Source organism: Agelaius phoeniceus, chromosome 2 (genome assembly GCF_051311805.1).
Source record: "Agelaius phoeniceus isolate bAgePho1 chromosome 2, bAgePho1.hap1, whole genome shotgun sequence".
Taxonomy (NCBI): Eukaryota; Metazoa; Chordata; class Aves; order Passeriformes; family Icteridae; genus Agelaius; species Agelaius phoeniceus.
The window spans coordinates 14797241-14810825 of NC_135266.1; the positions used below are offsets into that span (position 1 = coordinate 14797241).

General features: G+C 38.5%; 1 protein-coding gene across 1 annotated transcript in view; it reads right to left on the reverse strand.

Moving 5' to 3' along the window:
• Positions 1-1776: 1776 nt before the first annotated feature.
• SMS (spermine synthase) overlaps positions 1777-13585 on the reverse strand; it is a 43807-nt gene continuing 31998 nt past the window's right edge. The window contains exons 10-11 of the mRNA XM_054627792.2: positions 5826-5941; positions 1777-4512 (exon numbers count right to left, since the gene is read on the reverse strand). Of these exons, the coding sequence (XP_054483767.1) occupies positions 4470-4512; positions 5826-5941 (159 nt within the window). The 3' untranslated portion in view covers positions 1777-4469. The remainder of the gene's footprint in view (positions 4513-5825; positions 5942-13585) is intronic.

Sequence of the window (13585 nt, forward strand, 5' to 3'; positions counted from 1 at the left end):
TCCAGTTCCATGAGCTGAAGACAGCAGAGAAGCTACAGGTATCTTCCTGCCTTCCTCCCTTTCCATGCTCAGTGACAATCCACAACAGTTAAATCCCACAGCTGCCCTGCCTTTGGACTTCATGAAGTTCGTATTTATTTGCTTCAGTAATCAGTCTACCCTTAAACACTCCTTAATCTGAAGTTTCCTTTTAGTCTTCATTTAATTTCCAGCAGTTAAGCTCTTTTCCTTCTAAAATACTTAGAAGACATCTTGCACTCATTACTCAGTTAGAAAAAAACCAACAACAAAACAAACCCAAATGTTTCCAATTTCTCTTTCTTCTGCATCCAATACCATCAGAGGACAGGCTGGGCAGTGTGACTGGCACTTTTTTGTATGTCCAGATGTGTTCTTCAAATCCCCACACCACATCTGTTGTGCTATCCTGTTTCTTGGTTCCTTCTCCTGGCTCATTTCCTCAGTTTCTTTTCAACTTAATGCATCTTGCCCCTGCATACTCTCCACTCTTGACACTGCACAGGAATATTTCTCATCACACTTCCAATTATGAAGTTAATTTCACATTTTACTTTTCCTTCTTTCTACCTTCTCGACTTCTACCTCTGAAGCTCAAGTTCACTGCCATGTATGACCACAGTATGAACTTTTGATATCCTCCCAGTTCCCATTCCACATTCCTTGCTTCCTACAGCATTCCACATTTCAAAAAGGCACTTCTGAGCTGCTCAGTGCTATTATTAATCACTGCAGCACTTGCTTACTTTGCTACTTCTCTCACTCGCTCCCTTGGCATCTCTAATGACTCCAGCTACTCTTCTCTCTGTGGGCAAAGTTTGTCAGCTTTCTCCTATTACCCACAGGCAACGTCATCTGCAGTCTCCTATTCCTCAATTAAAATAAGAAATTGAGTTCTCTTCCTCTCACCCATCCCCTCAACCTTGTTCCCTCCAGCAAGCTGTCAACACCTCAGACTCTCAAACAGCAAAAATAAAAACCCAAGATACCTATCTTGCATGCAGGGACTCCAAAATTACTCCTTATTCTACCCTCAGTCTATGTGTGAGACTTTTTTCCCCTCAAAGTTAAGCCTTTCCCCTTTCTTTTTCCCTACTAGCCAGCTTTCTGCTATCACTGTACTTAATGCAGATGTGAATATTTCTCTTTCCCAGTTGGCTGAAATTCATGTAAATCTCTCTATATTTTCTGGGAGTAATGTCTTTCTTTCATTGTATGACATTATTCTGGGGTGTGATTTGGTAAGACTAATAACTTCTTTGATGTGCCCATCCTGTTTGTGCCCTTCTCCGTGTTTCCTAAACTTCTGTGCCAGTTTCCATCACTCTCAATGTCACACTGACTTCTCCTAAGCCTGTCTTTTCTCTGTGCCACACAATGAGTCACTGTCCCCTAAAGCCAACTTACTGCTTTAGCAGAAAAATTCAAACTTCCACTTAGAGGCCTTTAGAGAATTCACATCTAAAATGCTGTACAGATAATTAACTCTTTCTAGGCAAATATCACTGAAGCATCAAGTGACTCCCACCCCATTACAAATATCAGTGCACTGTTCCATATACAGAGTATCTTATCTGAGCATTTATTATATGGAAAATAACAATTTATTAATCTGAGACAGAAAAGATACTCAATAAAAGGACCAGAAGTACCTTTATGCAACAAGGAAAAAGGAGGTACAATGGCAAGCATCATACCCATAGATTCTGTCATTTGAACACGGAATCCACAGTGGATTTAACAATTCAAACACACAAGTAATGACAGCGTACCTTTATTGTAACACGTGCAATGCACCGATGCAGTAGATACAATGCCAGCAGTCTTCTCCTTGCACAAACTACTATCAATCAGTAACTTCTAGGTGGAAGCAGCATTTAGTGCAAAGAATAATTAAGAAACCTCTAATGTTAACCATGTCTTGGGAACTGTTTGCATACATAGTGCAGCACTCACAGCCATTTCCCAATGGGCCTTAAACATGGAAAACTGATCAGCTATAGCAGTTTGCATTTGAAAATTCTAACACAGATACTTGTTTTTCTTTTTAAAAAAATCTATACTACAGCAACAAATAAATAAAGACTAACAATGTGTATATATATTTGCTTAGAATCAATTCAGCAACTTAAAAAAATATAATGTTCAGTGTTTGCTGAATTGCTTTATACTGCATCTATCACTGTGAAACACTACATTAAAAAAGTTAAAGACAAAAAAATTCTTCCAACTCTCTTCATACCCTATTAGTTGAAAAGTTTGCAAGCACTGCTGCCTCTCAGCTACTAATATGCAATTCAGGTCCCCTGGTCATTCTGGGAATCTTTCCAGAACATCCCTGCACACCCAGCAGCTCCCTGTGCAGCGATACCAAAGGGAAGCACAAGCCCTGGTACAACGAGCAGATTTAAGTCATCTTCTAGCTCACAAAATTCCTTGCTAAAAACCAAACTACCCCCACCTGTTGTGACTGATTTCTACATCTGCCAAGCTCACCCAGGAACACAGATGCTCTGAACTCTGTCCCTGTGGGCTTCGTTTCATCTACATGAGTAATCACACCAAGAACCAATGGAAATATTCATGCTTGCAAAATTATGGACACACCTGCTTACAGGGTATCTGCATTCATCTGCAGCTAGACAAACTGATTGCAGTCCTGGATCATAAAGGAAGAGTCTCTATTAGATTACAGGTAATAATATCAAAGTATTTTCTGGGATGCCTACAACAGACATAGAACACTCAGGGAAATATAGGAAACTGTTCAATTTAGAGGGAAGCTCTGTTCTTTGGGAGTATTCAGTGATTCACAAGCTGTAGGCCATGGAAGAACTGTGCCCTGTGTATATTAGAGAATTAACTGAGATAATTTAAAATAGTACGACTGAAAAATGCTTCTAACTGGCTATCCAAACTGAAAACATTTAGACCAATTATAGGCCAAAGAAAAAGCAAATTTTGCCACATTTTTGAGTATCACTTTGGAATTCTGCATAGGCTACTCAGAGTCTATGAAAAGTTTATATATTGTGGCATGCAATAACATTTTTCTTTATGTATGGTTTAGAAACATAAAGGACAGCTTTTGTATGGTTTGTTTTCATTAACAGTATATTGGTGGGGCAAATCAACTCTCTCCAATAAAACTAAGAAAATGTTGATATGGGTGTTGAATGAAAGATCATTGCTCAGGATTAGAGTGTTTAGGGAAATAGTGCACTACTTATTCTACCTTGGAAAAGTAAAAAATGCACATATTGGTCATATCCTTCCTACTTCCTTTCAAGTGGGATTTTTAATCACAAATATTTTAGTTGCTACATAGCAAGCTCTTACAAAAATATAACTTCTGACAGCATGAGAAACTGCTGAAGAAAAATGCATTTTCTTCCAGAACAGAACTACAAGGCACCCCAGCTTCTACTGATTTTTACACTGCAAGTGAACCTAACTGAGCAAGAGCCTCAGAAAATATGGGCCATCTGTGGCAATACAGCCATCATTGACCCTACTGAAGCACACACACCTCAAAACATTCAGTACAGGTGCACATAAAGATAGATCATATCACACCCATATTTCTTCATCCTCTAAGCCAACTTTTGCTTCAAAAATCTAGTGCTTCCCATAAGGCTGGGGAGAGGATATGCCCACATGCACCTCATTACACTCAATTTCTTGCACCATGGTGGAATAAAAACGCAGCCTTGATCTTCATGCTTCAGTAGAAAGCTACTGTCAAATCCATATCAGAATCCAAATAATCAATATGGCAGCAACTAAAAAAATCCAGGAGGTAAAAGGCCAAAGATTCTTCTGCAGCAGAGATTACAGCAATGATGAATTGCTAGGGTAAGTAAAAATTTAAGACTGGCTTTCTTCCCTTTGCAACAAAGGACTTGGGGTATTCTCCCACAAGATTTTTTTTCTTTTTTAGTTATGCCCTTCTCTATATGGAAGCACTGCAGTGTTCATTTAAAAAAACCAAAACCACACAAAACCCTCTCCCATTTTTAAAAAGCACCATAAATGAAAAATCTGTTGGAAAAACATAAACAACAAAAACTCCATGGACCACCCTTCAGGGATGAAATGCTAAAGATGTCTTTTTTAATCAACCAGTTTGTGAAGATCTACAAAAAAATAAAAAGGATCACATTCTAAAGGTTCAGTGCAGTCAGCAGCTATATAGTTTTGCTGCTTATTCATCTAAGTTGACTTTCAAAAATAACACCCTAGCTCGTCAAAATATACATTTTCCATTTGCTTTTAAATTAAAATAATAATAAAAAAACATTTAAAGAATTCACAATCAATAGCATGACTAAGTTTCAGGATCATCTACAGCATATAATTTAAAGGTTCAAGATGCCAATATGCAGCATGTGGCAGGCCTATATGCTCCATGCAGCATGTACATTTAGGATCATCTCAAATAATCTTGATGTTCAGATGTCAGTCTGTTTCTTCCAAATCGTGTAGAATACCCATCTGGAGAAAATAAGCAGTTAAGGAAAAAAGGCAACACTTGTACACAGTTAAAATGCAGTTCTTTTTACTTATATTTAAATTCTGAAAACTTCTGGTAGCTCATAAAGGGTAGGGAAAACACTCAAAAGTGATATCTACCTGGATTCCCTTCTTGACTCAGCAGATCAAAGATGCCTACTCTTCAAAACACATACATGTTCCATTAAGGCCTGGCAGTCATAAAGGGAAAAATAACCACTTTCTCTGAAACTGTAAGCTTTAAGGGCAAGTATCCTGATATCCTTCACATTCTTTTGTCTTGAAAATGCAAGGTCCAATCTGCATTTCCCAAAGAGTTGACAATAATGAGAAGCAGGAGGAGCTGGCTGCAGTCAGTCTGGGGTCAATATGGGGTCGGTATGGGGGCTGCAGCAGTGAGCACTACTGGGCTTAGGGACACAGGAGGGAGGCAAATGAACACACACAACACAAGAAAGGCTGTGGCAGTATCATGTGCTTAATGTATTATGAATACAAAGATTGTGAAAAGATGTTTCCTGTCAAGAGAGACAGCCACAGCAGGCTTCACTCTGCAGAAATATTTCCAGGGAGATCCCACAAAAGCAGCAAACACTCAAGGCAAGTGCAGATGGCAGAACCACCTTACAGCAGATCAAAATGCCCCTCTCACACTAAGGGCTTGAAGTTTAAACTTCTAGGCTCCTTACATAACTTCCTTACCACCCACAAATTGAAGAAATTATGAAGGATTATTTTTAGGAATGGGAGGTTGCTGAGAATAGGCATAACCCTCTACTTGGAATATTTTTTCCAGTAACACTAACTAGTAATTATTGTTGGGAATTACTCTTCCCCATTCCCCAGCCTTAAAAGTAAAGTCTGAACTGTATGTTCAAGAATAGCTCTATCAGATAATATCTAAAGATCTGGATCATGTAATCTGTATGAAGTTAGTTTCTTATTTTAGTAAAAGAAGAAAAGAAAATAAGATACAGCCTTGTCAGAACTCCCAGGCAGCATTATCTTTATCACACAGTTTATCCTACATCACATACACCACTCAAAACATTAACAAAAATACAGCTTATTCATGAAAGGTGCTGATCATTTTACCAGCTGTGAATTTATAGCACTTTTAGAAAATAATTCCTTCAATTATCCTCAAAACTGCCATACTTCATTTACTATGAAAAAAACCATTAAGTATTTAAATCAGAACTGCCTTTTTGCTTGAGTTCATTACCTCCAAACAATCTACGCTTGCTTGATTTATTAATACACACTCTCCAGTCTTCTTCAGTCTTTAAGGATACAATTCCATGTAGGAGGGAACACACACAGTTTCTTTTGAAAACTCCACAGGACAATAAAGCCTGCTAAGCTGTTCTTCATACAGAGTCAAGGCATCAGTCAGATTGATACAGTTTCCCTGAAGAAAAAAAAAAAATCCCAGTCACAATCAAGCAAATAAGCAAAATTTCAGATGAACATATACATTTTGACATTACTGCCAGGCTCCCACATATTTCAGAACCAGATACATGCTGTTCTTAATATTTAATATTTACAATGCAAACACTGAACAGCTTGTCTTCATTCTGCCTACAGCAAACAACAATTTGTATCCTTTCAAGAAAGGGTAAGTATGGGGGGGGATGATCTATATTCTCATTAGCAAAAGCAATCATTATATGAGGGCTTCCAGTTAAAACAGACCACCATGTGTTGTTTACCTATAACATCTACTCCATAACCATTTTCTTTATAATTGCTTAAACTTATTAGTAAACAGTATTACAACATCCAGATTTTTCTCAGTTATTTAACATTGCCTAGATCTTACAGTGTTTAAATGCACTTTTTAAAAAACTATAGCCTATTAATTTTAAACAGATTCTTCCACAAAGCAATGTGACAAAACATATCAAATTATATAGAAGTTCTCTGGCTGCGGGCTACATTGTCTTGAGTTTCCACATGTCATGCTTCTGAAAAAGAAGATATTCCTACAATACTTTTTTGTCTTAGGGGTGAAACAACATCTCATTCTTGGAATACAAATACATCAAGAATTGAGTGAGGAATGAAAAAAAAAGCAAATCCCAAGAAACAAACACCCCACCCCCCAAAAAAAATTAAACAAAAACCCCACCCAACTCTCTCCCAAGCAACTCCAATTTGCAAGCACTACCTTGTCCCCAGCTAAATATTAGTAAGAAGCAGAAGTTACTGCAATGTATAGCTGGGGTGCCCATATGGAGAAAGCTCTAATTAGAAGTCTGAATTCTCCATACCCATAACACATTTGAAGATTTAGTGGTTACAGTGAGCTCACCAGAACACCAGGCTGAACAAACACCAACAATCCAAAGCAATAAAAATCAATTGTGTAAGTTCAATCAAAAAACCTTTGTCAAGTTTCTTGACTACCTAATCAAGTAGACAAGCAAACACTTTACAACCTTAAATTCAATGGTCTTAGGAAGAGTGTGCAAATCCAAGTTACTTGGATACTAATTTGAAACTAAGTGAAGTTGAATACAGTCACCACTGCGTGGTCTACAAATCACTCAGGTTGTTTTTTTCCAGGTAGGAGGCACTGAATGAAGACTCACCAAAAAGAAGTGGACTGCTGCTGTGGCACAGCACAGAGAAAATATATTCTGTGACTGTGGTCAAGGTGGAGATATTGTTAAAGGCCCTTGGGCACACTGACAGCCAAATGAACTCAATTGTGGTCTTCTACTTCCACCACTTTCCTGAGGAATCTTCAGCTCAACCTATAGGCCCTAAACATGATAAACCAAGCATGCTGAAACACTGCACATCAACAGCAGGTTACATGATGACTGTGAATCTCTCCTGCCCACACAGTATGTGCCAGTCTGGCCATCTGTGGGGTAGGATGAGATCTTCAGGAGATGAGTGTCCCCATCCTCCCCTAGTGGTTGGGTTTTACTAGCATATAGTATAAATGTCTTTTACTGTGATCTAGCACAAACCCTGTTTTCCTCTTCTGATTTCTGATCAGTAGATACAGAAGCATTAACTAGCATTTTCTAGAGCTATTCTCAATATAAAAATCCTCAGCTTTCCCACACATTTTACTACTTCTAGTGAAGGAACGTTTGCCAAAGAAGATAAAAAGGAGAACAAAAAGGAAATTTTTTACACACAGGTCCCAAAGATCCAGCACAAGAGCCAAAGCCCTACAAAATGATAGCAAGAAATGCAAGGCACAGAAACTGTGTTAGAAAGTCTAAAGCAAGATCCTCTATCTCCAGAATGACAGGATCTTCCAGCTGCTCTGAAGGACTTAGGAAGTGTTTGTGTGTACACTCAAGTACACATAATTTTGTTGTTTTATTTTTTTTAACTGACTATTGAATGCAGCATCTCATTTGTTCCTGCCATTCAATAACATGTGTAACCTGCTCCTGACTGTGAAAGAATGCACATGACTCAATTAGAAAACACTAGATCTAAACAAAAATCAGCTCCCTTACATTCACATCTTATTCAGTATTTTAGGACCCCTAACTTGAAATGAGGACCCCAGGCACCAAGGACTTACTCAATGCTTCCAGTGTCTGACTGCCTATGTTTCACACATTGTGTTGCTCTGCTAAGACACTGCAAAGCTTTTAAATCCTGGAGCAGAGGCTTTATGAAAGACTTGTTTTACTGTGCAGCTTATTTTTGGTGCTCCACGATTTTTTTAAATGCCCTTTAAGTTATTACATGCACACAGATGCAACTGAAAATTCATTTTCAAAAAGCAAGGAACTAAGATGCACTTGAACAAGTACTATCTGTGCTCTATAAAGCATACAACAGGCAGAGGCTAAAACAAGCAGAGGTGACATTTGAAATCAGTATTTCTAAACAGCTCCATTTACATTGATTTTTCCATGTAACAACATCACATGATAACTAGAATCAAACTGTAAAATGTACATTCTGACTTTGGGATTTATACTATTTTTCCTACTTTTTATTGGTAGGATTTTTTCACAGTGTATTTAAAACATTTCTATTTCCAGAGGAAGTGAAAAGAGAATTCATTCCACTCATCTTCCTCTGAATTTTTTGCATCCTGCTCAATTTTTTTTTGGACTGTGCTCAAGTCTTCACAAGTAGAAAAGAAAACCTCAACTTAAAAAAAATCTTAACACAGGATCTTGACAATGGTCTCAGGCACATGATGTGATTCTTGGGGTTCTCCTGTACAGGGCCAGGAGCTGGACTTGGATGATTGTTGTGGGCCCTACCACACCACGAAATCCTATGACTCCACTCTATTCTATCACTCTCTAATCTTTTAAAAATCATACTTGGGAAAGCACTCCTTCAAAAGAACTTGCATAAAACATGTTTGATTATAATTTTGGTCATATTGCACAAACAAACCAGTACATGTTTATTTGGTAAAGGAAAATGACTTGCTGTATATAGAAATTTTCTAATAAAAATTTGGGTTTCTAAACCCAAATGTTTGGGTATCAGAAAAGAAATGAGACTTGTCAAAAGTAGAAGACTAACACAAACTGAGCACAATGAACAGACTGCTGCAGCACTTGTTTAGTAACCTGTTATTATCCAGGGGATTGTGGTGGTTTTTTTTGGTTCAGCTGCCCTTCACCAAACATATCATTTTGTTTCAACATCAGACTGAATGCAAAAGAAAACTAAAAACAATTTGTGTGTGCAATTTGAGTCACAAATAGGAGCACTGCTAGGTAATTTACAGAGCACACCACTATTACGTAGGAAGTTGAACAGGATACACAATGATAGAAGAGTATACAGTTTCCCAGACTGTCCTTCAATGTTTCATCATTTCTCCCTTCTCCAGCAAGAGACAAATCACTGCAGACACCATGGAAAACAAATTACAGGAACAATGAACACGCCAAGAAATAATTTTTACTTTTCAAACCCACAACTCTCCAATCTCCAAATCAAGATCTTGCCTAAAGCTTCAGACAACTCATCTGGCTCTTTTATCAACATTTTTCTTCTGGACAAACATTACAGGATTTTATAGTTCTGCATAGTTATGTTTTTTAACTACCTGTCTTTACTCAACACAAAGTTAAGCACTCCAAAAATCAAATCTATGACACTTAAGGCTTATTTCAATAAACTTGTTGAAAAAAATCAGTATTATTAAGACCTTTCTTTAAAACATGACCAGCTTTATTAACCAAGACTACAGTGTTAGTAACAATGTCAATCACACTTAGATATTCCAGTATCACCAAAATGCCACAGGGAACCAAGCTCAGAATGCAAGTGTTCACTCTAACTCCCACTGCCTAATGAAGAGCTATGTGGTAGAGCCATGCATTGTTTGTTCTGAACAGACACCATATAACTCAAACAATAGCTAATACTGAATGCTGTTTAACAAGGTTTAAAGCAGATGACTCACCAATGACATGTTTTCAAAAGCAAAATCACTTCCTTTTATTTTCCCCACAGGGTTCAGCCAATTTTTCAATATATACAAAAGACTTTACCAAACTCCTCTCCCCAGCCTCTCTCACTTAATCTCTGTTCCATGTCAAACAATTTGGTAAGAACTAGGAAGGTAAGAATTATGAATTATTTTTTTTTTACCCTTAAGACATATCTTTCTGACACAAAAGTACTTGAGGTAGTTTTAACTTTGAGATCAACAAATCTTAATCTCTAAGACCTTCCTTAAAACAGCCTTTGCATCCTGAGTCTGCTCAGTGCTTGCACTCACTTCAACAGCTCATGCCCATCTCCCAGTATGCATTTTTCTGGGCTCTCACAAGGCAGAAATTGTGTAGTTCCATGGGTTTCATTTTTAGGTTTCTACAGGACAATGCACAACAAATTTAAATAAGAAACACAGTTCTGGACAGACCAAAAACATTCCTTAAAGTAAGTAGCAAAAAAAATTGTTTCAATTAATCCTGTAAGTTCCATTTAACTCTGCCCATCTATAAAGTGGATGTGTCCATCAAGTGGTTACTTAGGCCACTATGCTTCCTCCAACCCTCAGAAAGTAAACTAGTGAGTTGAAAGCAGGTGAGAGAGTCCCTTTTCCATACTTGCCCATTTCTTACATGTCTTACCCCATATGTCATTGTCATGGGCCACCTTTGTCTGTGACTGTATGCCAGAGAAGTTTAATTTTTATGTTTAGCATGGGTTTCTATTTTTATTTTAAAATGATGTGCCAGAACTGGGCATGGCCATGGTTGGATTTTATCCTTCCTCCCTTCAGAGTGACTAATAAGCAGTAAGACTTATTAGAGCATGGAACACCTAGATCAAAGCTAGGCTTAGGTTTTGGGGGACAGGGAGGGCTGTTAAGGAAATAATGGAGGCAAACCCAACTGTAAGTACCTCCACTGGCTAAACTCTCAGCAACATAAGGAAATGAAAATGTCTGTTCCTTAAAGTCTCTCAAACTACCAAGAAATCACAGAGGCTCACATAGGGACATACAGCCATTCTTCCAGCCTCCTTTCATGGTTCAGTCATGGAGAGTCTTGTTCCCTCAATGGAAATGCTAATTAGAAAGCCCACACAGCAGCCAAAAAAAGGAGTCTAACTATGGAGCAACATGATGATTGTCTGGCCATTTAGAGGGCTGTATGAGAGAGTGGCCAGGAAGAGACAGCTCAGTGAAGGGCCACATGCTGGTGCAGGAGACACATGATCCCTTCAGTGGGTCAGTGCTGTTTACTGGAACCCGTGAGTGGTCTGAGGTTCTATCCTGCCTGGGCTGAGTGACCCCAACCAGGAAGTCACAAATTCCTGTTCAGAGGTATTTTTAAAGGTTCTACTACATAAACAGGCTGAAAATTATAGCCTTCTCGACCTCAAAAGATTAGATCAACAGAACAAAAACTTAGCACAGAAAAAGGCATTTTCTTAGCTACAAATAATCCACTGACACTCAAAGACAACCTTGCAACCAGTCTCTGCATCTGACAGAGCATGGCTTGACATCTCTTGGGACAATCCTCACATGGTACTGTGAATGCACAAGAGTGATGGCTCAGAAAAAGAAAAGCCACATATCATACTGATATCTACAAGTATATATACTCACTTGAAAGTAATCACTTGGGCCATATAAAAATCATACTTTTATAAAGTCCAATACTATAAAAACACTTAAGAGTGTCTGAAAACAAGTTGCCAGGAAGGTATATTAGAGATGAAAGTGGACCTCAGGATACACCAAGGTCTTACAACCTTATCAATTCCCATTTCTCTCCACTGTGATAGCTGGGAGCCTGGACCTCTCTCTCTCCTTGAAGAACATAACACCAAGCAACCCACAGACATGGCCTCCTATCATATCATATCATTAAACACTTCAAAGCTTCAGCTTCAGAAGAAGAATGGAAATAAGAGCATACCATATGACCACTGAACCTCAGAGTGGTGGGATTATGTTTAACAGTAAGTTTTTACAAACAAGCTTCAAGTCTTAAACCTACAGACAGGTTTGCAAGTTCTGCAGGCTAAGAGCCCTAAAGTCTCTCTGTGCAGATCCTGTGTAGGCTGCAACACTCAATATGGATGATACAGCTAGAAAAGCAAGGGTGTGTAAAGCACAGCTGCTACTCATACAGGTTTTTTTTCTAAGCTGTGATTACTATTTGCACAGAGAAAATAGAGGCATTTTTCCCCAAACACACTCAGACACAAACTTAAAGCAGCAGAGAATGACATCCATTAACTGCCCTTTTATATCTTTTCAGAGATGAAAAAAAGGAAGAAGTCCCTCCTGCATCTTAAAATTGGCCACATAAGTTCTTGTATCTCCTAGGAATACAAATAAATAGTCTGAAAAACCTTCCACAGGCAGAATCTCTATAAATGTTCATCAACTGCCAGGCAATACTGGTTACCTGCCTCCACCTAGTGGTGACGGGACATCCTGCAGCAGCCTTTGGAGACTGCTCCGAGGATCACCACGGAAGGAATCCCGAGGGAACCACCAGGTGTGTTAAGAGCAGCATTTCAGAAATAATTCTTTTTCTAATCTCAGATAAATTATATCCATCTGGAGTTAGACAGCACTAGATCCTGCTTGCTGACAATTCACGTGCAGATCAGAACATTTTCTAAAATTTGTGCAGAGCTCAATGAAGAGGTGATGAGCATTTCCCTTTATTTTTCCCAGCAGTGGCATTTAGACAGACAGCAATACATTATGGGAAAGGATGGCATTCTGTAAACACAACTCCACTTTTAGGTAAAGCATTTCTTTGGCATTCATATAAATGAAAACCTAATTAGATGCACATGATTCTGTTCAGGGTGCAAGGGGACAGACTACAAACTGCAAAGAACAGAAATTTTCAATCTTAGTATAACATGTCAAGGCAGAAGAGACAACTGTAATTGCTGGCTAGTGGTCACCAGGACAACGATCCTTTTGCTGCATTTTCCTATGAGATATTTCCTCACCATAGCAAAGATGATCTCTGACAAGTAAGTGGACATTCCCTCAGTCCCTTCCCTTGATGAAATTTAATGTTTTTTTGTTTTAGAGAACCAAAATGCAAAGAAGGGGCTGGGGGGCACACAGAGTCCTGCATTTTAAAAACACAACTGCCTTAAAAGGCACATGATTTCTTCAGCAATGCTTGCTGTGTAACATAAGCATCCTGGAAGTAGATAGCTGGACCAAAAGTAACTTAAATTCACAATTCCAGAGAGATAAAACCACTGGCATTTAATAGCAAACACAACAGAACATTCAAATTCATAAATGAGTTCCCAGTGTGTGACTAAGCTGCCAAAGTTGGTAGTATTGACCTTCTGTCTATAGTTAAACCAATCCTCCAAGTAGCCAGATTCAGTTAGTTCAACTGAATTTAAATTTAAGTAATTTAAACAAAGTTATAGACAGCTAATTTTATTTGAAGTACCCCAAAAGTCTGTTCATCCTATGGCCAGACTGTTGAGTTGTCTGAGGGTGTGGAGGGTTGATCCTGTCTGGGTGCCAGGTGCCCACAAAAAACACCCTGGCATTTCCTTGCTCAGTTGGACAAAGGAGAGAAAATACAGCAAAAGG